Source organism: Callospermophilus lateralis, chromosome 4 (genome assembly GCF_048772815.1).
Source record: "Callospermophilus lateralis isolate mCalLat2 chromosome 4, mCalLat2.hap1, whole genome shotgun sequence".
Classification (NCBI taxonomy): Eukaryota; Metazoa; Chordata; class Mammalia; order Rodentia; family Sciuridae; genus Callospermophilus; species Callospermophilus lateralis.
The window spans coordinates 110,251,335-110,274,402 of NC_135308.1; the positions used below are offsets into that span (position 1 = coordinate 110,251,335).

General features: G+C 51.2%; 3 protein-coding genes across 4 annotated transcripts; 1 reads left to right on the forward strand and 2 right to left on the reverse strand.

The window, feature by feature from the left end:
- The first annotated feature begins 1,705 nt into the window (after window positions 1–1,705).
- Window positions 1,706–6,844, forward strand: Shmt2 (serine hydroxymethyltransferase 2). Of its 2 annotated transcripts, XM_076854740.1 has the most exons (12): window positions 1,706–1,796; window positions 2,827–3,024; window positions 3,510–3,589; window positions 3,756–3,956; window positions 4,240–4,321; window positions 4,471–4,593; window positions 4,714–4,853; window positions 5,186–5,351; window positions 5,547–5,646; window positions 5,731–5,886; window positions 5,968–6,075; window positions 6,199–6,844. In XM_076854740.1, the coding sequence occupies exons 1-12, from the start codon at window positions 1,764–1,766 to the stop codon at window positions 6,324–6,326; spliced, it is 1,515 nt and encodes a 504-aa protein (XP_076710855.1). In that variant the 5' UTR covers window positions 1,706–1,763; the 3' UTR covers window positions 6,327–6,844. The 2 variants fall into 2 exon arrangements, with proteins under 2 accessions (XP_076710855.1, XP_076710856.1); XM_076854741.1 differs by lacking the exons at window positions 1,706–1,796; window positions 2,827–3,024 and adding an exon at window positions 3,174–3,299.
- Window positions 6,845–6,870: 26 nt separating this feature from the next.
- Window positions 6,871–9,024, reverse strand: Coxfa4l2 (cytochrome c oxidase hypoxia associated subunit FA4L2). Its single transcript, XM_076854742.1, has 4 exons — window positions 8,944–9,024; window positions 8,537–8,625; window positions 7,721–7,781; window positions 6,871–7,613 (listed from the first exon to the last, which is right to left on the reverse strand). Exons 1-4 carry the CDS (start codon window positions 8,998–9,000, stop codon window positions 7,557–7,559), a joined length of 264 nt encoding a protein of 87 aa, XP_076710857.1. The 5' UTR covers window positions 9,001–9,024; the 3' UTR covers window positions 6,871–7,556.
- A 6,087-nt stretch (window positions 9,025–15,111) lies between these two features.
- Window positions 15,112–22,884, reverse strand: Stac3 (SH3 and cysteine rich domain 3). The gene is made up of 12 exons (XM_076854743.1): window positions 22,675–22,884; window positions 21,934–22,000; window positions 21,409–21,673; window positions 21,086–21,183; window positions 20,805–20,877; window positions 18,931–19,028; window positions 16,981–17,047; window positions 16,722–16,768; window positions 16,374–16,459; window positions 16,130–16,181; window positions 15,903–16,040; window positions 15,112–15,723 (listed from the first exon to the last, which is right to left on the reverse strand). Exons 2-12 carry the CDS (start codon window positions 21,997–21,999, stop codon window positions 15,625–15,627), a joined length of 1,089 nt encoding a protein of 362 aa, XP_076710858.1. The 5' UTR covers window position 22,000; window positions 22,675–22,884; the 3' UTR covers window positions 15,112–15,624.
- Window positions 22,885–23,068: the final 184 nt, after the last annotated feature.

The following is a 23,068-nucleotide window of genomic DNA, read 5'->3' on the forward strand; positions in this document are numbered from 1 at the left end:
TTCTGGGTTAGAGATTGGAGGAAGAAGAGCAAAGAAGTCTCCTTACACAAGGCTTATTGCTGAGAACACCTGGAAAAGCTGAGAGCCAGAGTGGGAAGGAAGTTAGATCTAGGGAGGGACTCTGAGGCCTGATATGAAAGACAGGTATGAATGAATGGAATCAGCAAGTTAGCCTGTCTAGGCCTCAATCTCCCCAACTGTAAAGACAATAAATAAAAAATCACATTGCACCTGTTGAATTTTGTCATCTGTTCACTTCTTGATGTCCCAGTAGTCAGTGAGCTCTTCTGGTATCTCAGGGCAATGGCATACTGGCATGAAGTAGAAGGTCAATATGTGTATTGAATTAATTTATGTGTAATGGGGCTGTGTAATGCAATGGTTTTTAAAACTAATGCTTATCAGAATCATTGAGAAGAGGTTTGTATGTGTCTTTGAAATTCATTTAGAGCACCCTTTCCCCCCCAGTCATTTGGAAATCTTTTGTTGAAGATATCAATTAGGGCTGGGGTTGTAGCTCAGTGGTAGAGCACTTGCCTAGCAAGTGTGAGCATGTGAGCACTGGGTTCCATCCTCAGCACCACATAAAAATAAAAGAAATAAAGCAATTGGTCTATCTACAACTAAAAAAATTATTGAAAAAAAAAGATATCAGGGGTTGAGGATGTGGCTCAAGCGGTAGCGCTCTCGCCTGGCATGCGTGCTGCCTGGGTTTGATCCTCAGCACCACATACAAAGATGTTGTGTCCGCCAAAAACTAAAAAAAAAAAAAAAAAAAAAAAAAAATCAATGAGTACCTTACTCAGGGGTTTTATCCAGATACAGTAAGACTAAAAGGAAGTTCTCTAGCCAAGCACAGTGGCCAACCCTGTACCTAAATCCCAGCTACTCAGGTGACTGAAGCAGGAGGATCGCAAGTTTGAAACCAGCCTAGGCAATTTAGGGAGACCCCCATCTCAGAATAAAATTTTAAAAGGGCTGGGGATGTGGTTCAGTGGTAGAGCCTCCTGAGTTCAAGCTTCAGTGCCATAAAATAAATAAATAGATAATAAATAAATAAATAAATAAATAAAGATGACTCACTGAGTACAGGATATCAAGTGGACAGGTAACAAAATGGAATAACTGCAACAGGAGGGGACGCCTCATTCTCCTTTAAGCTGTCTGAGGAGGAGAAAATAGCCTTGGAGGAGGAAGCAGTTTTGTGACTCAGAGGAATAGGAGGAAGACAATCCATGGAAGCTCATGTTCACATTCGAAGTCTCATTTCATCCCCACCGCATGATATTTTATTATGACTTTACAAATGAAGAAACTGAGGTACAGCAAGCTAATTTGCTACTACCTGGAGCACCCTTTCAAACCACAGTGATTTCCACAGCACTACCCTATCTTGTATGGGAGTCTCTGGATTTCCCAGAGAGCCTAAGAATACTCGATATTCAGTAGATATCCAATAAACGCTTTTCTTAACAATTGACAGGAAAAAGAAATCCCGGATATCTTCAGGATAGTTAGAATATGTAGCAGTCCAGTATTCTTTCAAGCAAGGTTCTTTAGCCTTGGGGCTACAGATGTGGAATGAAGCAGAAGAAAACTACAATTCCCAAAAGGCCACAAAGGTGGCACCATTGCGCACGCGTGTTCCCCTCCCTTGCTTCTCGGGTCGTTCTCGCGCATGCGCTCTCGGAACGGTGTTTTCCAACCTTTTGCTACTCTCCGACCAGAGTTGGTGGCTGTACCTCCTGCGACGTGGAGTTGCGATGCTGCCCTTTTCTTTCCTCCGGGTGGCTCGGGTAAGAACGGGGCTCCGGAGACTGGATAACCAGTGATTAGCCCTACTTCCTACCTTTGCCCATTCACAAATTCTCGGATTCTCCTGGCTTTTACACTGCACGTGTTCTTGGGCCTCAGCGGATGTGTAACTAGGGAATCCCTGAAACTCCCGGGCGCGCGTGGGGTGAACTGGCTTCTCTCTTCGTTCTGGCGGTCAGATGCCCCAGGGCCTCGTGACCGCCCATTTAACGTGGCATTAGGGGAGAGGACTGCGCCGGCTGCTAAACAGACACTGTGCTGGCTAACGAGTGGGTTCTTCGACCCGCAACCCGAGTCTTTCCCGCCAGCTCTTGAACCATGCAGATGATGCAACCAAGCCCCACAGCTTTCATCAGGCAGGGGTCCTGCGGCAGTGTGGGCTGGAAGGAAGTGTAAAGGGCGGGGCGGGGGAGACAGACGACGGTGACATGGGTACAGGATATGGGTTGGGCCTCCCTGCGGATCCACCCCTTCCCCACACATCCTCCCACCCCCAATACCTCTTTCCCAGGGACTGCTTCAGGTCTGCCCTCCCATCTCCATTGCTCTGGAAACCACCTCTACAGCCTGTGGCCTTAACCCCTGTCAATTTGGTCTCTTCTCCTGACTGGGGTATCAGTTTGTGGAGGCCCTGAAGAAAGGCCCCTTTGTTCCTATGGGTGAGGAGGTTCTGGAATCTCTGGCTCTCTCCTGAATTTGGGAGACAGGGGCTTCTGGAGAATAAGCTTTGCCCTGTGGCTTTGCAGAGTGGCTCATGGGTTGAGGTGGAGAGAGAGTCTGAGGTGAGGTGAGTGGAACGAATCAGAATTACCCCTCTGGACATTGATCTCAACCTTGGATCTAGAACTGGCTTTTAAAGGTGGAGATGGGGGTGGAAAGAACTGGAACAGTCTGGCTGGACAACTGGCTGCCTGGTACAGAGCCAGAGGGCTGTATAAGCATGGCTGGGGGTGATTGGGAGACTATTTGTCTCCACAATTTTTATTTGACCATAGCTTTTCCTGACCCTAGCCTCTGCAGAGATGTGACCAACTGGTCAGGATGGCTACTCGAGCTCAGCACAGCAAGGTGGCCCAGACTCAGACTGGAGAAGCAACCACAGGTTGGACAGGCCAGGAGAGTCTGTCAGACAGTGACCCTGAGATGTGGGAACTACTACAGAAGGAGAAGGACAGGCAGTGTCGTGGCCTGGAGCTCATTGCCTCAGAGGTGGGAGCTGGGGAGACAGGGTAGGGGGGTGGGTATAGGTAGTAACAAGCTATCTTGCCAATATTTCTTCAGATTTCCTTGTCAGACTCAGGGCCTTTCTGCTGGGCTTTATTTCCCTCTCTTTATTCTCCTCTGAAGCAAAAGCAAGGCCAGTTTATGGATATTTGGGCATTAGGAAGTTTCCAGAGCCTTCCAGAGTCCCTACAGCTTCAACTATTCCCTCTCTGCCTCCCAAGAGGAAAGAGGAGCCTGGAAACACAAGTTTGAGTGGACAGGTGACCTTACTGGGAACAACATCATGGCAGCTGAGTTTCTGAGAATGCTCCTTCTGGCCCTGCCCCATGCTTGGCAAAGAACCCAGAATTAACAGCTTTTTGTACAGCCTGACTCCCCCCTGCAGCCTGCAGGCTCTGGCAGGGCGGGGCTATGGGGGTCCAGGGGAAGGGACTCAATACCTTCTGACATTGCCCCCCCCATCACCCCAGAACTTCTGCAGCCGAGCTGCGCTGGAGGCCCTGGGGTCCTGTCTGAACAACAAGTACTCGGAGGGTTATCCTGGCAAGAGGTGAGGGCTAGGCACCAGAGGGCTGGAGGGCAACATCAGGGATGGTGCTCCCAGTGGTGGAACCTTCCTGTACCCTCCAGTATTTATGGAGCAGTGGCCTTCCCAGTCCTTTGCTGCTGGTCTAGAGTCCTTTCTCTGTGCCCTTATGTACCTCTCTTCATGGCAGATATTATGGGGGAGCAGAGGTAGTGGATCAAATTGAGCGGCTGTGCCAGCGCCGGGCCTTGGAAGCCTTTGACCTGGATCCTGCTCAGTGGGGAGTCAATGTCCAGCCCTACTCAGGGTCCCCAGCCAATCTGGCTGCCTACACCGCCCTTCTGCAGCCGCATGACCGACTCATGGGGTTGGACCTGCCTGATGGGGGCCAGTGAGTATGGATGGGGCAGATGCTGGGCTGTAGACAGTACTAATGTGGCAAAGGAGTTATTGCATACCCACTGTATTCCATATGTATCAGACATACCTCTCCCTGTCCTGCATGTTACAGTGGATGAGGAAGATAAGATCGCAGTCACATCAGTGTCCACCACAGAGTGGACAGAGCAATGAGATGCAGCAAGCTCGGGACAGACATTGGAGATGGGTAGGAAGGGAGTGAGGAAGTTGAGTTTTTACATTCTGAGATCTCCTTATTTCGTCTCACTTCCTAGTCTCACCCATGGCTACATGTCCGACGTCAAGCGGATCTCTGCCACATCTATCTTCTTTGAGTCTATGCCCTATAAACTCAATGTGAGTGCTCTAGGGTGTAGGAGGTAGTTGCCCAGGCCCTGGTTCTGCTGGGCAGTGGGAGGGGCTAGAGCTCTGGGCAGCCCTCAGGGTTAAGGAGGGACAAGCACTATTGCCATCTCAGGCCTTTAGCTGTTTATCTGTCTGTCCAGCCCAAAACCGGACTCATTGACTATGACCAGTTGGCAATGACTGCTCGACTTTTCCGACCACGGCTCATCATAGCTGGTACCAGTGCCTATGCTCGCCTCATTGACTATGCCCGCATGAGAGAGGTTGGTGGGGGGCTGGAGTACTGGCACTGTCTCAGGGTTTGGTGGAGTGATTGGGGGGTAGCATTGGGTATGCCTGTCTGGATCCTCCCCAGGCTGAGGCTTATCTCTGTACCTGTCCAGGTGTGTGATGAAGTCAAGGCACACCTGTTGGCAGACATGGCCCACATCAGTGGCCTGGTGGCTGCCAAGGTGATCCCCTCACCTTTCAAGCATGCGGACATTGTCACTACCACCACTCACAAGACTCTTCGAGGGGCCAGGTCAGGTTCCCTGAGATCATGCCTTGCCTTTCCCTGCCTTCACACCCTGCTCTAGGCTGGATCTGAGAATTCATTCCTACCTATACCCCGGAAGACTTCCATTTAGTCTGTGATGGTTCTCCTTTTCTTGCTTTTGATGGCCATTCCTTGGCAGGGGATTTGTGAGTGGGAGAGAGGGGCTGATTCCCTCCACCACTGGAATCCACTGTACAAACGACAACTGAGGGGACTCTGAGAGGCCTCGACAGCCCAAGCCAGCCAACTTCCTCTGATCTCCCCAATCCTTATCTTTTATTTTTAGCTTAGATTCTAACCACTCACCTTCTACACAGGTCAGGACTCATCTTCTATCGGAAAGGGGTACAGTCTGTGGACCCCAAGACTGGCAGGGAGATACCTTACACATTTGAGGACCGAATCAACTTTGCTGTGTTCCCATCCTTGCAGGGGGGCCCACACAATCATGCCATTGCTGCAGTAGCAGTGGCCCTAAAACAGGTTGGGGAGCCTGCCCTATGGGGGTGGGGGGGACATTGTTCCCAAGACTTAAATGCTTCTGGTAACTAAAGTTGAAGCTGATGTAAGGGAGGTGTCAAAGCTGGGGTCCTGGAGCCATTGCTGTGTGAAGGGGCAGAAGAAGTGGGACTTGGGTCCAGGGGCCTGGAGTCACAGGTGCTACCGTCTCATTCCCAGGCTTGTACCCCCATGTTCCGGGAGTACTCCCTACAGGTTTTGAAGAATGCCCGGGCCATGGCGGATGCCCTGCTAGAGCGAGGCTACTCACTGGTGTCTGGTGAGCCAGGGGGCTGGGTGAGGGCTTTTATAGCCTCAAGCAGGTGCACCAGACTCACCACTCCCTGATTATTAACCCCCTCAGGTGGCACTGACAACCACCTGGTGCTGGTAGATCTGCGGCCAAAAGGCCTGGATGGGGCTCGGGCTGAGCGGGTGCTAGAGCTTGTGTCCATCACTGCCAACAAGAACACATGTCCTGGAGACCGAAGTGCCATCACCCCTGGGGGCCTGCGGCTTGGTGAGATCTGGGGCTCAGGGAGGGAAGGATGCCCACAACGGGTGACCTTAGCTATACTAATCCTTTTTCCCGCCTCTCCAGGGGCCCCAGCCTTGACCTCTCGGCAATTCCGTGAGGATGACTTCCGGAGAGTTGTGGACTTCATTGATGAAGGAGTCAACATCGGTTTGAAGGTGAAGAGCAAGACTGGTAAGCAGACAAAGAGCCCCCTAGCCAGCCTCTTTACCTCACTGTGCTCCCTCCCCCAGCTGATCTCACTGCCTTCCATACAATGCTAACCTTTTTTTTTTTTTTTTTCCCTCACCGCTCTAGCCAAGCTCCAGGATTTCAAATCCTTCCTGCTCAAGGACCCAGAAACAAGCCAGCACCTGGCCAACCTCAGGCAAAGGGTGGAGCAATTTGCGAGGGCCTTCCCCATGCCTGGTTTTGATGAGCGCTGAAAACACCTGGGAATCAAGGCCCACAGACTGGAAATTACTACCCCTGTCCCCCGCCTGCCTCACCTGGGCCAGTGGAAGGGCATACTACTTACCATTCTATTTTTTGGTGGAGGAGGTATAGTCCCCCTTGCCAGAATTTGTAGCTGAGGTTTCTTTTTTGTAGCTAGATTTAGAAGGAGCCCCACTCTACCTCCAGCTTTCTGCCCTAATCCTCTGCCATTATCAGTATTATATAGACTCTTGCTCTTTCTTGAGGTGGGAGAGTTACCCAGCTGAGCCAGAGGAAGGGGTGGGTGGCACACTTCCTTTTTTTTTAATCTAATAAAATGCTCACCTGCCCAGGAGTTTCTATTACTGTGGGAGGGGTCCCCTGGGCCAGCAGATGATTTGACTCCTTCAAAGTGTGTTCTTCCCTTCCCTACCACCACCACCACTACCACCACCACCACCACCACCACCACCACCACAAAGCCCCAGGAGGCTGCAGACTCCTCTGTGTCTCTGATCAGAGCCGACACCAGACGTGATTAGCAGGCGCAGCAAATTCAATTTGTTAAATGAAATTGTATTTTGCCCACGGCTGCTTCTGTTTGATCCCCTGGGACAGAAGGGAGCAAGGGAAGGGAGGGGAGAGGAGCAGTGGGAAGCTGCTGGGGGAAGGCCAGGTGCGTACAGGGAGGGGGTGCTATTGGTGTGGGAGGCAGCAGGCTTGGGCAAGGGAGGAGCATGTAACATGGCATGGGTGCCCCAGCCTAGGCAGGCTGGGCATAGGCGACGAGCCCAGTCGAGCCTGAGCAGCACCGCCCCTGGGCAGGCACTCAGAGCCTGGGTTAACATGGGGCCTGCCACGTCTCTTGGCACTCAGGTCCCTGCTTGCTGTTGGCTCACGTAGGCCACGCTTAACACGCATAACACGTAGCTTGCACCACACCCTGCAAGTACAGGGTAGGAGAGCAGAGGGGCTGGCTTGGGCCCTTTGGGTTGGACCCAGCTGCTGCTAGCCGCCCTGACTCCCCTCCCCCATGTGGGACTCAATCCAAGGGTCAGAGGCGCTTCCGCTGATGGGAATGAGGGAGGATGGTGGGGGTTGGAGTTGCGTACTCTTCGTGGGAACCCAGCCTGTATAAGCAGGAACTTGACAGAATGGCCAGACTGATGCCCCAGGGTCTGAGAGCAGGGAATGGAAGAAATGAGTATGTGGTTTACATCGAACTCATGAGCCCAGTCTGTTTAGAAGTCTGGCCGGTCCTTCTTCAGCTTCTTATAGTCAGTGGAAACTGCAAGGAACTAAGAGGAGAGGGAAAGGAGAGTTGTCCTGACAGACCCATTTTGCCCCAAAGGGGAAGCACCAGGAGATGAGTGATGGGCAAGCAGCCCTAGTCACCTGGAAGTACCTTGTATTGGTCATTGGGGCTCAAACGGTTCCAGGGTTCTGGGTTGTTCTTCCGGTCCCAGCTAGGGAAGAGAGGGGAGTGTTAGAGTCTCTAATCTGGGACTGGGTTCCAGCTAGGGCTCTGCCCCCACCCTAGCACCCCCTCCATGTCTCCTACCTTGGGGGCCCATTTCCTAGAGACTGATGAGAAGGAGCATATTAGTGGGTGCTGACAAGTGAGCCAAGAAGCTTGTCACGTTGTCAGAGTGAGGCTTGGTGACAAGACAACCCAGACCAGGGACTCCCTACCCCTTGCTTCCTGCTACCCTAGGTTAACCCCTCAGAGCAGAGTCTTGGGAATTGGGCAGATCTCAAGGGGCAGGGGTTTCAGTCCTTGAATTTGGACAGTGCAGTGGGTAGGTGCATCTTTTTCTTATGAAAGCAATTAATCTTTGCTGCTTCCCAGCAGGGTGTTAAGTCTTAGCACCTCCCCAGCCCCACTGACACCCCCAGTAGCTCACCCAGCCATACCCCCAGTCTACCTGCAAGGACACACAGGTACCCAAAAGCCCGCAGCGACAGCAGAGCAGCGTTGCTATGACAACAGGGCCTTGGAGCCACACAGGTTCAGCGGGCTCCAAACTAGCAAGTCTAGCAGTCAGGTGGGATAGAAGGAAGGCAGGGGTCTCCCAAGTCAGGGTTCCAGCCCCAAGATACCAGATGCCTTGGGATTCCTGCTAGGGCTACAGATTCTCATTGTTCCAGAAAGGTCCAAGCCTTCCCACTCTACCTTGCCACACCCAGGACCCTTGCTTGCAATCCCAAGTCCAGCCTTTACCATACGTCCGGGCTGCGTAGGGCCAGTCTCAGTAAGTAGAGTGCAGCGCTGCCCATGCCCAGGCCAATGAAACCGATCATTGGGATGAGCTGCAAAGAAAACATAGGGCACTTTCAGGGTCAACCCCCTTCTCATAGTTCCCATTAACTTTACAAGTTAAATTTTTCTGTCTGCCAAACCACCCAAGGTCTGGTTCTGTGGTCTTCCTTACCCCTCAGCCAAACTGTCCGAGGTAATTTCCAGGGACATGGAGGCATATTGCAGGGATAGATTGAGGAGGGGTGTCTCCAAGGGAAGATTTGGAGCACTGGGGGAACTGGGCAGGAGGCAGGGCTCTGGAGGACTTTCGGGGTAGGACAGCATGAGAGTTAGGAGTTAGAATCCCAAGTTCTGAGGACTGAACTCACCCCCGGATGTCTTTTGATCTGCCGGTAGAAGCGGGCCCCTAGACTGGTTCCTGCCATAACGCCTTTCCAGTGTCTGGTGCTTTTCTATGGCTCTTCTCTATTCCTTCTCCTGGGGTCCGCCCCCCACCAGGGAGGGGTCAGCCTAGCCCAGCCCGCTGGCGTTTTCCAACACCACACCCCACCCAGCTCGCTTAAGCCCGGCAATCCCAAAACAGACATGGGAATTGTTGGGAAGTCAGAAAGTATCTGCTCCCCAACTCTCTCCTCTATGTGCCTGCACCCTGGCCCATGGGACACTATCATACTTGGGGCTTTAGGTCTCTCAGAGAGGGGCCCCACAGGCACCAAGAGACTGACTGAAGGGCCACCCAGGAGCTACCAGTTACTGATGATCCTGGTTCTGCCCTATATCAGAGTAGTGGGAGAAGGAGGGGATGGATGGCCTCACTAGAGTTGCCCAGCCCGTCTTGTGAGCAGTTTCTCCAGGTTGTGATTGTCCTGGAATAATGCTTGGAGGCTGGATAAGTCAGGTGTATCTGAGTCAGGATAGAAGGTCAGTTGTGGCAGTTTGGGAGTCTGAGAGACTTGACTTCCTTGGCAACCTGGGGTAGAAGTGAAGGTGGAGCCCCACTACCACCACCAAAGAGGCTACCCTCCACCTCTGTCTCTGGCTGTAGGACAAGAAGAGAATGGAGTGAGGAAGCCAGCAAAGATAGAAAAGATGAAGTAGGAAAAAGAAAAAGGCACAGAGACAGAACTGCAGAGTGATTGCCTCTTGTTCAGCCAATTCAGGTGTATGCTATGCTACCAGGATGGAAAGGCTCCAACCCCCGTTTTTTGGAAATTTGGAAGTGTTGGGGAAGCAGGAGCTCGCTTCATCCGCTTTTTCCCACTCCCACGCTAACCTCAACCATCAGCTCCCGCCTCTGCCGCTGGGATCTTGCCGAGGTCTCCCACTTCTATTCTCTGGTACCCCCCCTATGGCTGCACGGGCAGGGGCGAGCTGTGCACCCGCCGCTGGGCCCCTCAGGGGTACTGAAAAAGAGAAGGCTGTTCCTGAAGACCCCCTCCCTTTCTCTCACACTGATACCTCCCCCGCCCTGGGCTGACAAGCGCAGCTGTAATTAGGCTGCGGGGTCCGGGGCTCTCCGCCTCCCTCCGGCGGATAATGAGATAAAGTGTCAGAGACATGGCGAGAACAAAGAGACAGAGACTCGCTGCGATGTGTGTGTTGGGGTGATGGTGGAAGAGGGGTGCTGACGGGAATGTCAGAGCCTCCAGCAGCGCAGAACCCTCCCTGAGCGCCTGCACCTCCAGGGCTGGGCCAGGGAGGAGGTGTCCTGTCACACAGAGCCCCTCAGCCCGCTGGGCTAAAAGTCTCGGAGCTCTAGCTAGAGCGGCTGCCCAGCTGGGCTGCACATCTGGCATTCTGTGGCACAGCTGAGGAGTCAGAACACCGGGAGGGATCCTTGGCTCTTGCCTGGGTTCCTTTGCTCTGAGGCACTCACTTTCTTCCCTCCGCCCTTTCTTCTGAGTTCTGGTGACACAGACCCTCGGTCCCGCTTCTTTGCTACAACTGCTACTGTTTATCTTGCCTTGGGCTTCAGCTGGTTTTCTGACCCTCCAATATTTGCTTTCCGTGACTCCTTGGCTTTTTACCTGCTTGTGGTCCTAGTTTTTGTGAGCCTATTCTTCTTTGGTTCACATCCCTAGACCATGATCTCTGAGGCTGAGCTGGAACACGGAACTTCTGGGTTCTCTTCCCCCACCTTCCTCCCTCTTTCTCTCCCTACCCGCCCCCTTCCCTGCACTTTCTCACCACAATGACTCTGGAAGGCCGCGGGGGCCTACCGCGGTGATGGACCGCCGGAGACATTAGCCATGAATTAGGCGCGTCCTGGGGTCGGGTCCGGACCAGACTGAACACTAAATTCCACTAGGACCCAAATCCTCTAGCTGGCAGCGGAACGGGTCAAACACAGGCTCGCGCGTGCTACCCTGTTCCCGGGATGGTGGTCGCGAGCGCCCCCTGGAGGACGAGCGGCTCCTAAACTCCGGGGAGAGGCCTTTGGCTCTCCGGTCAGGAGGCTTAGACTTACCTGCCCAGTTTTCGGGCAGGTAAGTCTAAGCCTGCGAACGTGTAGGTTCACTCCCCACGGGTCACTCCCGCTACGCCCGCCACGAAGACAGTAGGTCCCTCAGCCTTCACTCTTCTGGTGTGAGGTGGGGCCACGGACCGCAGAAGGGTCTTGGAGGATTGCTGTGGAAGATTGCTGCAAGCAGCATCCCAGCTTCAGGCTGGTTCCTCTCACCATGCCGGACTCGGACGCCCACTCTGGGGCTATAGGTCCCGAAACTCACACTCTGACTTGACCTGCCTCTGCCCTTCTTTCTTCTTTGAGCCATTTGTCTGACTACCTCTGTCTCTGAGTGTGTCTCTATGTGTCTGTGTCTCTCTGTTTCTTATATTCTGGTTGTGTATGTCTCCCTGCTGCTCTCCCTTTACCTGGCTTTGTCCTTCTGCATGTTTCTCTTTCTTGTATGTCTTTTCTTGCTCTGTCTCTCTCGGTTTTCCCCTTCTCTCTATTCTCCACCTCTATTCCTATTCTCTGGCTTGCTGCTCCTGTGAGGCGGCAGCAATCCAATGGGACAGCCTGGAGACACCTCAGTACACTGCTCAGGGTCTCCCTCCCTGGTCACCTCCACATGCCCATCACCTCAGAGTGGCCTCGATCTTCCTGCTGCAGCTGTGGGATGTGGAGAGGGCGCCCCGAAGGGAAACAGTGCCCAACATCTGTTCGGGAGCCCCAAGCCCCCTGACCCTCTGTGCCACTATTAAAGGCGCAGGGTCCCGAGGCTCCAAGATGATCATGATTGCATCAGTCAGACAGAAGCGGCGAGTGAGCAAGAGAATGAGACAAAGACGCCGGTGCCATCTGTTTATGCAAAGCGCTCTCCGTCAGGGACCCCGGCGTCCCGGTGTTTGGCTCAGCTCGGAGCACAGGGTCATGATCCGTTCCCACCCGGCTGCCCCGTTGCGTCTGGGCTTTCCCCCTCCACAGCACCCAGAGGGGCCACCAGGCGAGCAGAACGGGGAGGGGGCTGGGGTGTTGATGTGATTGGAGCGGACGCGGCTGTTTCTTCAATAATGGATGGAGATGATGCGGACGGCGAAGCCGAGCCGGTCGGGAGAGGAGAGAGGAATAGAAATAGGGAGAGGAAGGAGCGGGGGCGGGAGACTCACCCAGTCACGCACGCGTGCGCATATTCACATACACGCGCATCACACTGTCATTCGGATATATACCGCCGCCACGCGGCTCACACCCAGCACACGCCCACTCACTGTCACCGAGACACACACCTGCAGGACGAGATGCTGGAGCAACACACACTCACCAGTGGCTCTTCCTGATTTTCACACATACAGGCCTGAAGGCAGAAACACAAGGAGATGCTTGCACGCAGCTGGGGCACACCCAGGCGTGAAGAGCGCATAAACACAGACACACCAAAGCACATATCAACATCCAGACACCTAGACACCCTGGGGCTTGGAAATCAGATGAGCTTGGGAGTGGGAAATAGGCAAACCCAACAATACCTACTTTCAGGGACAGACACAAAATCAGAGCCCATAAATGGACATAAATCTGGGGCTCACACACCCAGGGCACAGACAACACACACCAGGAGTACCGGTGCTCATAATTGTAATGCGCACAGTAAGACCTTACCACCCACAGCCACTCAGAGACTCAAACCTACACATATTCAGGAGCTGCCATCTGTGCTCCTCTGGGTGAAGTGTGGCTCAGAGGTCGCCAGGGCCCCCAGAGCAAACCCTGTTAGCCCAGCAGTGTAATGAGATAGTGCTGACAGGAGGCACCTGGGGCTATGGACTCAGAGGCCTGTAGCCCCCTCTTGGCAGCCTGCAAGCTTCCTTCCCTGGTCCTCAGAGAGGGTGGTGTGGTCCTTGGACATCCACTGCAAGCAGTCCCAGTGGGTTGCTGCCCTGACTCATGCAGTTGGCAGGGTGCAGGTGAGGAAGGTGGGGTAGGACCACTGGAGGACAGTGGCAGCTGCACTGGGAGATTCCCAGGATCCCCCAAGAGGGCTTCAAAGTGAGAGTCCCACCTCTCTACCCGACCTTGACATCCTTGCTGCCCAATCTTCTGACTCAAGACTGGGCAGTAGAGAGGGGTAGGATGCAAGTTGAGTCTTGGACCCTAGTACCCTGGCCCTTTCTCTGATCTATTTTCAATTCAGTCTGCTCCTTGGCCCAGACTTATGACCTTTGCAGCGTGAGGCAGCATCATCCATCACCCAGGCGGCTGCTGTGGGATGGGAGGCGCTGGGGGCTCAAACAGGGTTGCTGTCTTGCCTGACGCCCCCTCCTGGGACTTGCTTCCAGCCCGCGGGCCAGGGCTTAATGGGCCTGGAGCTTACTGAGCAGAAGAAGGGAGTGATCTTGGGGCTCAGTTGTGATACTGTGTCTTCTCTCCCCACCCCTGACGCCCCAATACCCCTCCTTCCAGCTCAGCACAGTCTGTTTCCCGGCTCCTCCCGCCCCCCTTCTCTGGGGCCCTTTGCTTAATTTCCTATTAACTGCTGATAAATCCAATTAAACCACCGCTCTAATTAGGGACAGCTGCCGGCTCGGTAAGGCGAAGGAGGGGGGAGCCCCCCGAGTGTAAGGGGAGAACAGCCGCTCTCCCTGCTCTTCGACACCCCCACACCAGCATCGCCGCCCAATGAGCCAGTAAATTGGTTTTGCTTCAGCTGTGTGTGTGTGTGTGTGTGTGTGTGTGTGTGTTGGTCCCGGGAGAGAGGGCCTCTGGTTTTGAGCCCCTCAGACCTCTTGATGAATAGAGGTGATCAGAGCCCCACTGCTGTCTCTCCTCTCACACACTTGTGATAGGCGAATCCCGAGGAGGGATGGGAGTAAAAGGTTGACTTGTGATTGTGGTGTGTGCGTGTGCCTGTGACCTGTCCCTAACCTAACCCATGTGTGATTAAAACGGGTGCTGCCTGAGTCTTCCTGAATGATCCTGCCCCCTACCCCCGCATCTGGGACAGTCAAGGGCAAAGGGAACAAGAAACTGAATCCAGTCCTGCAGCGAGTCTTGCGTGTTTCCCTACCCCCATCACTTCAGCCTTCTGTAAGGAAGAGGCGGGGAGGGGGAGAACGCCCGTCCCGGGCCCTCCACTTCCCCAGCCCAGCTGAGCCTCTGCCCTCCCTCCGCCAGCAGCAGATGGTGCCCGGGCTCCCGCTGCCAACCTTGCTAGGCGGTGCCAACCTCAGTCCTGGCAGACAACGGGCTGACGAGAAGAGGAGCTTCTGGCTGGCCAGGCTGACCCTCCCCCACCCGCCATCAAGCCCAAGACCCTCAGCCTGCCTCACTCCAGCGACCACCCAAGGCTGCCTCTCACTGGTCGGTTCCCAGGTCCCCAATCTCCTCGTCTCCTTCTGCTCTCTTCCCCACACCTTCCCGCTCCTCGCCACCTGCCGCCCTGACCAGGGCCGGCGTATTTGCATATTTGCATATGCAAATAATAACATTTGCATACAGCGCGCCGCAGGGGGTCTCAGCGAAAGCCAGTTAGCTGTCTGCCCCGAGTCCTCATACTCAGTACCTGTCGGAAAGGACTAGGGCAGGGGCCGCGAGGGAGGGGTTAGGCCCCCCGGCCTCGCTAACTGGGTTCCCGGAGGACTTGAGGAAGAGTTGCCATGGAGACGGCACGCACCCCACCCCCTCCAGGCCTAGGGTCTCGGGCTTGGTGTCTCTCGTTTTCTACCCTTGTCCACCCGCTACAGCCTGTCCCCATCCTTCGCTCTCCAACCGAGATCTTGCATCGCCCCCTGGTGGCCTAACTCGGCGCTGAGCCAGTTTCTAAAATGCAAAGGGCCGCCCGCGGCTAAACCATCAAGACCTGGGATACCTACACGCAATCCTGCTTCCAGCAGTGGGAGCTCTGGGATGACGACTCCAGTCCAGCTCCCCCCTCTTCATTGCCAAAAGAGGCCTCGCTTGACGATTCACCTATCCCCCTGCCTACCATCAGTCTCAGCCCAGATAAGTTTGATACCTTATGGGAGAGACTGGGGACAGCTGGAGAGGATTCCCACTTCATTGCAGGCCTTCTCTTCGTCCCCAAAGAACAAACTTTTCTAACTTTTGTCAAAACTTTATTTGGTACCGCGGATTAAGCCCTCGAGCATTTTACCACGAGCTACATCCCCAGTTTTTAAAATATTATTATTATTGTTTGTGTTTTGAGACAGGGTCTCACAAAATTGCTGAGGCTGTGCTCGAATTTAGGATCCTTCTGCCTCAGCCTCGCGATTTGTTGGGATTACAAGCGCACACTACAGCGCTCGGCTTGTCAAAACTTTAATAAATTTGCAGCATTCAAATAAGTTCGTACCCGCAATACCCCTGGACGCCTCCTTAGTGGAGATGTCTTCTCCCTCAAGATGGGCGAAGTTGCGGGCTGCTCGAGTACCAGGTATCCGAGGCCCTAGGCCAGGGGTGGGGAGGGAGGCAGGAACCAGTCCCTTTCCAGAGCCTTCCTACCCCACGCTCCCAGCAGTCCAGTTGCTTTCTCTTTTCTCCCCAACCGCCACTGGGCCCGCCCAGAATGGGGATGGGTGTCTCCAGACTGCAGGCGCCCTCACGCCTAAATCTCCTCCAGGAAGTCGGTGGGAAACAGCCCCACCTTGCGACCGGTGTAGACCTTGACGTAGCCGCCGGCTTCGTCTCCTTTCTGCACCACGATCTAGAAAATTGAAGTATTAGAGACTAAGAGAGGAATTGAGGGAAAAGGCAGAAGATGAGAGCAGCGGATCTTGGGGTACAGAAGCTCGTCCTAGTCTCATGAATGGGTTATGATCTCCAAGGAGTGTGACCCGCTGAGGAGCATTCAAGCTTGGGATTCGGTTGGAGCACCAGAGATACCTGGTCCTTCTTGAGAGTGATCTGCCCTATCTCGCGGTTCCCCACGAAAGATCTTGTTACACGGTGCACGCGTTCTCCAGCCCGAACTCGAATGATGAAGTTTGGAGGGAAAAATCCAACCTTCTCCCCGATTTTCCCCTAAGGAAGACAATGGGGAGATTCAATCTCTCACTTCAGGTTTTATATTTAACACATACCCCACCCCTAGCCCCTGCCATTTCTCTTACTCGCCACCACTCCTCATTGGAGTCATCAATGACTGTGATCTTCTCTCCAGGCCTGGGAGAGGAAGAAAGAGGCCTTTGAGATTTAGTCGCCTGCCTCATATACCACTCCCTGGGTGTGCCCCGAAAAGTCCAGCCCAAATAGGATCCAAGCTTGGGGTTCCCCCTTTTCATTTCCCATAGGGAGTCAAGCTCTCCCTTCTTCATTCCCCAGTACTCCCCACCCTCTCCTCTGAAGGCCTCTCACGGAAAATCCAGATCGTCCTTTTCCAGGGCTTTGAACCGATAGAGAGCCACAAAGTAATGAGACTGCTGGAAGCCAGGCTGCTTGTGCTGGGGATGAAAGCGGGTGGGGGTAATGCGTTTCAGGGCTCCTCTACCCCACACTGAGGAGCATTCTCCAGACATATTACATTCCAACTCCTAAGTCTTGAGCTTAGTGTGTTTGTGTGTGTGTGTGTGTGTGTGTGTGTGTGTGTACTGGATGTGGCAAAGCAAGGTAAAGGGTGATGGGAACTTCTGCTGAGGCCATACATGGTATCAGACCTGGGCTGGGGAGAGGACTGGGATCCTTACAGGGAGAAAGGATTCTCACTTTGTCATCAGGTGTTTTCTCAGCCTTCTTGTTCCCTTCAGGGTTACCTGGGATGGGAAACACAAATGTTTTTGCCTCCTGGAGTGTAGGCCTCATTTTCTTTCCCTTGTGTTGAAAGGCAACCTCTTTTTTTTTTTTTTTTTTTTTTTTTTTTTTAAGCCTGGTCCACCCCTTGCCTCTCCACTCTCTGTGCCACACATAACTGAACCCCACACATAAACCTACCTCATTTCTGTAGATAGAGGTGGTTAACACTCACCATCCTGGGGTTTGCCTTCTTCTGGCCTGGCAGACTCTGGCTCCTCCTCCATCATGGCTGCTAGAGGCTGAAGTGGGTACCAGAGTTAGAGAAATATTACCTTTGGAACCCATGCTTACCCTGGCTCTCCAGTCAGGCCAGAGAACTATAGAATAATAGGATCTCAGGGTTGGAAGGAGAAGGAGAAAACATCTAGTCTAACCATCTGCTTAATGCAGAGACTTCTTCTGAAACAGCTGGCAGGTAGGTCACCTACCTGTGTTTGAATGTAGCTAATGGCATGGAGTTTACTACCTTACAAAGTAACCCTGTGCAATTTTAGGGCAGTTCCCTGCCTTGAGCCTATGTTATTCTACCTGTAATCTTCAGTTATGAGTCTTGATTTGCCCTCTGGAGCTATAAATGTGAAACAAATATGGCCTCCTTAAATAGCTGAGGAAAGCTGATATGTCCTTTCTGGCTTTTCTTCTCTAATAAATTTTAGTCCCTTCAAATCACCCCCATGATTCCAGGTCTTTCATTGTACTGTCTGCCCTTTAAAAGTATTCCACTGTGTAAGAGAAAAATAGGCTGGTGCAGTGGCACAAGCTTATAATCCCAGCAACTCGAGAGACTGAGGCAGGAGGATCACAAGTTCAAAGCCAGCTTCAGCAACTTAGTGAGTCCCTAAGCAACTCAGTGAGAGCCTGTCTCCAAATTAAAATAAATAAATAAATCAAAAGGGCTGGGGATGGACCTTAATGACAAGCCCCCTGGGTTCAATCCCCAGTACCAAAGAGTGAGGACAAGGGAGAGGGAAGTGGGCAGCACAGTTTTTTTTTCTTTTTTCTTTTTCTGAATTAATTTAAAAGAACAGAATCCAAAAGTATGCTATCTTTTCTGGAAGCAAAGCTAAGGTTTTTTAAATTATAGTTCACACCACAGAAATCCCTAATCTGTGCCCAACCTTCTCAAACAGATAAGTATATTTTTCTTAAAGAAATTTAAAATTATAAGTTTTGGCTCTTTCTTTTAGTTTGTAAGAATTTAAAATATATTATTCATTATATGTTTTCCCTCTTAGCTTTCACACAACTTCATTTTTATCAATGAGAAAAAAAGGTCATCAATGAGAACCATGGACCAAATCATGTTGTAAGGCCTCAGAAATCTCCCTTTAGTTGGAAACTCCTAAAGGACCTAGACTCTTTGGTATACTGCCATTCAGTCGATTTGAGGAATTGATCCAACTGTAACTATCATCCATATTAGTCCATAGTGGTTGTTTAGAAAGATATAAATTCCTTGCAGAAGTGAACACAAGTCTATATTACCAATCTAGCAACTCTATTATAAATGGAAATGAGGCTGTTCTTGGCCAATAGCTTTGTGCTTCAGTTTCATCATCTGTAAGATGAATGGGTCAAACTGAATGATTTTCACAGACCCTCTTTGCATGGCTCTAGAATTTTCTGATTACTTGGAAATGACAGATTCTTTTCCCCAAATCCAAAAGCACAACTCATGCCTCTGTTATCCAGCAATGCCAAGGACATGGGGCCTAGCCTTCTGTGGTAATTAATCTGACAATTTCAAAAGGGAGTTGAGAAACACACTATATGACAGTAGTTCTTTTTTTTTTTTAATATTTATTTTTTAGTTATTGGCGGACACAACATCTTTGTTTGTATGTGGTGCTGAGGATCGAACCCGGGCCGCACGCATGCTAGGCGAGCGAGCTACCACTTGAGCCACATCCCCAGCCCCATGACAGTAGTTCTTAACCAAGGCCCATGGTGAGCCACAGCATGTCCATAAAGTCCTCTATATTTGTATGCAAAGATGTGTCTGTTAGGAATTGTGCCATTTTGGGGGAAAAGGATTTATAGTTTCTGTCAGCTTTCCAAAGGGGAAAATAACCTGCCCCATGGAATTCCTGGTAGGGACCCAGTAGGGATTTATGAGGCTCACATTTTTTTTATCTGCCTGGCCCTTCTTCCGTTCCTTGTTTGCCATGATTACCCCAGTGCGCAGAGTTTCAAACACAGGATCATTGCGATTGGCAGCAGCTAGTGAGATGGAAGAGAAGGAAGACATTATAGGGGAGGCAGAGAAAGGCTTGGAGAAAAGAGACCTCCTAAAGAAGAGAGAAGTGGGAGATTGGGTAAGTAGGTATCCATGGTGAATGTGTATGTGTGTGTGTGAGAGAGAGAAAAAGAGAGAGGGAGAAAGGGGAGGAAAGGGTTAGAGAAGGATTAGCTGCATAACACTAATCTATGAAGGGTAAATGGTCCTAAAAAACATCACTGGAGCCAGGCATGGTGGCACACACCCAGTGACTCAGGAGGCTGAAGCAGGAAGATTGCAGGTTTGAGGCAAGCCTCAGCAACCTAGTAAGACCCTAAGCAATTTATCCAGACCCAGACTCAAAATAAAAAATGGAAAAGGCTAGGAATGTAGCTCAGTAGTAAAGTTCCCTGGGGGCTCAATCTCTATACCAAAATAAATAAATAAAATAACTGGAAAAGTATTATAATAGAGAAAAAATATTGATCAGAATTCCTTCCAGACAAAACTTTATATGATATTGGAAAGACAACCTTCTACATTTTTTGGGGGGTGGAGTACCAGGGATTGAACTCAGGGGCACTCAGCCACTAAGCCACATCACCAGCCCTATTTTGTATTTTATTTAGAGACAGGGTCTCACTGAGTTGCTTAGTACCTCGCTTTTTGCTGAGGCTGGCTTTGAACTCAAGATCCTCCTGTCTTTGTCTTCCAAGCCACTGGGATTACAGGCATGCACCACTGTGCCCGGCCAACCTTGTACACTTTTTGGGAGTTAGAGCATACTTGGAATCACTATTCTCCTAAGGTGAATGCTCCCTTAACTGCTGCCTTCTGCTTTGCTGAGAAGCATGTACAAACAGGGTGTTACAACCATGGGCTCTTCTTTTTCACCCATGCTTCTCACACTGTTTGGTGACATTGAACAAATTATCAATGAATTTTTTTTTTTTTTAATTGGTGGTGGTGCTGGGGATTGAACCCAGGGCCTTGTGCACAGGAGGCAAGCACTTTACCAACTGAGCTGTATCCCCAGCCCCGCAATGAATAATTTTTTAAGGATTATCAAATTAGGAACTTTTCAGGTTGTCCACAACTTTTGAGTCTGGTCCTAAGTCTGGCATGATACTATAACAAGGATAAGGACAATCTAGAAGCCTTGTTCTTGCTTAGAAATGGTTTTGCAGGCCTGGGGTTGTGGCTCAGCGATAGAACATTTGTCTAGCATGTGCGAGGCCCTGGGTTCCATCCTCAGCACCATATAAAAATAAATAAAAATAAAGGTATTATGTCTAACCACAACCATAAAATAAATATTATAAAAAAGAAATGGTTTTGCATGTGAAGAACACAGATTTTGAAGCGAAGATTAAGTTCTCAGTCTTGACTCCATGTAGTTCTAGCTAAATCTCACTCCTCTTAGTTTACAGTTGTTTTTTGTTGTTGTTGTTGTTTTTCTTTTGGAGAGCAGAGCATTGAATCCAGCAACAACTGAGCATCATCCTACTTTTTTTTTTTTTTTAAATAGGGTCTCATTGAATTGCTCATGCTGGCCTTTGCTTCAACTTCCCAAGTAGCTGGAATTATAGATATGTACTACCACCATGCCTAGCTAAAACGGGAATTTTGACTGTATCCAAAATGACTCCAAAAATATTAAGTGAAAACTATGGGAAATAGAATATTTCTGTTTCAGAATCTGGCTTCTAAAGCTAAAAGTGGTGTGAAACCATCTCTGGGTCTTGCCCACTCCCTCAGGTTCATTATGAGGCACTTACAGAGATCTTTGACACAAGCATACTGCTGGTTGCTGTAGAGTGGGGAGCTATAGGCCCGACGGAAACCAGGTGGCTGTAGGATGGGATTGGGGGGGAGCATTAGAGATAGCAAGGTAGGGCCCAGCACCCCACTTCTCCCATGAGTGCTTACCCCTTATCAGAGTAAGAGAGATGAGCCGAGAAAGCAGGAAGATGTATGGGATGACTTGAGGGACCAACAAGGGGATAACTGGAAACATGTGCCCTCCCTCTTACTCTCTCATTCCCCAGAACCTACTCACGATCTTGCCGAAGCATCTCTGCATCTCCACATAGGATTGACAATGTTCATGGATGTTGGTTTTGCAGTTCTTACAGCGGAGCCCAAATTTGTTATTGACTTGGGAGGGGGAGAACATTGGGTAAGAATCCAGCTTGCCCTTTCCCTTTGTACCCCACAGTTACTCTGTGCTTCCCTCTTCTGGGACCCTCAATCTCTAATCATATTTTCGTAAGCTGAATCTTGGCACAGCCCATCTATCCATTGCAAATATTTCTCTCCTACAACCTGTCCCCACCCGCTGCCTTCAACATCATATTCTCTCTACTTCCCTTTATAACTCACGCACAATCATCCGGGCACAGACATCACAGAACTTTGGCTTCTTGAAGAAGTGATCTTTGAATTTGTGGGGCTTGTCATTGATAAGCTTAGGAGGTTCTGGGGGTGGCTCCTCCTCTTCTTCTTCCTCCTCCTCTTCCTCATAGATGTAGTATATGGGCCCACCCCCAGCTCCTACTGCCTCCCCATTGACCTGGGGCTCTGGGGGAAGCTCCATCTCCTTTGTCCCTGGAGACCCCTTCCTGAATAACTGCTTCAGCCGCTGTAGCTGAGGGAAGGAGTGAAGGAAATCCAGTGTTAAAAGGACTTTTACTCTTCCTAGGGTAGCTGGAGTCAAAGCCAACTGGACATTTTCCTAACTTGGGTCAAGCAATCTGCCCCAGGGTTAGGGGTTTGGGGTACAGGTGCTGAATAACATTCTAACAATAAATGAGTCATACACAAGTGGGGTCATTTTAAGCACTTTCTTGTAGAAGCTGTAATGGCTTCCCAGCCGCCCACACCCAGTGGTGAGAGGCCCAGACTTACCCCACTTTGCGGAGTCTCTGTTGGGAAGGAGGGCTTAGGGGACTCCAGCACCTCCTTTTCTGTCATCCTGCAAGAGGTTGGACCCCACTATGAAATCTAAATCTTGACTGCCATTCTTCCCTCCCTTATTTCTATCCCTTAAAGTAGGGTGGTCCTTGAAGGGGAAGCTTTGGGAGAAATTTGGGTAGACAGAGATCTTTCAGTAGGGCTTATGAACAGAAATATTTCATGAAGATCTAGAAAAAAGACCAACAGGCTAAAGTTTCTCACACTAATACCCATCCTTCTGCCCCAAGGGGTAGCCCCAGAGTTTACAGCCCCAACATAATACTTAAGGCTGTCTGGTTTCACGCATTTTCCTATTCATGGGGAATAGGAAAATTTCCACATCCCCTCTTCAAGAAGTTTAACATTGCATTCTGGAGTGCACACATGGAAGGATGGACTGAGACATTTCCTTCCCCTCTTTCCTGAACCCTGGGGCCCATGCCTAGTTCTGTCCCAGCTTGCCTTAGGCCTCAGCTATTTTAGGTTTTCAGAGTAATATGAGCCTTTCCTTCCCTTACTTTATTCCCTGGACCCCACCCCACCCCCACCTTCAATCCTAGCTAATCCTGGAATAATAATTTCACTTCTAAAACCCAACTACTCACAGATAAGGAGAGAAATGAAGAAGCTGAATAGACTATGGGTTGGGGAGAGCAGTCCTGGAAATGGAAAGAGGATGAAGGGGAAACTTACGTTTGGGATTCCCTAAACCAGTCCACGGTCTCTGGAGGGAAGAGGGAGACCCTGAGGCCTGAGGTAGTGCTGGGGAAGGACTGGTCCTCTTCCTTGGGGGCTAAGCCCCCCCAATACCCTCCGTACTCACACCAGCCACCCAGACGGTATTTTGTAGGCCGCTAGCCTCTTGTCTTGGTGTCAGTGTGAGATGACAGGGCTGAAGGAAAATGGACAGCTGAACAGCACAGCTGACACAGAGAAATTGGACACGAGAGGAGGTCTGGGGCAGGGCTGGACCCTAACTCCTCCCATCCCCCAGGGTTGTCCTTCCCTGATTCTTATGGTGAGTAGGTCAGTACCCACTAGTCAGGAAGGGGCAGTTTCTCTTCATGCCACATACTTGAAGAGATTG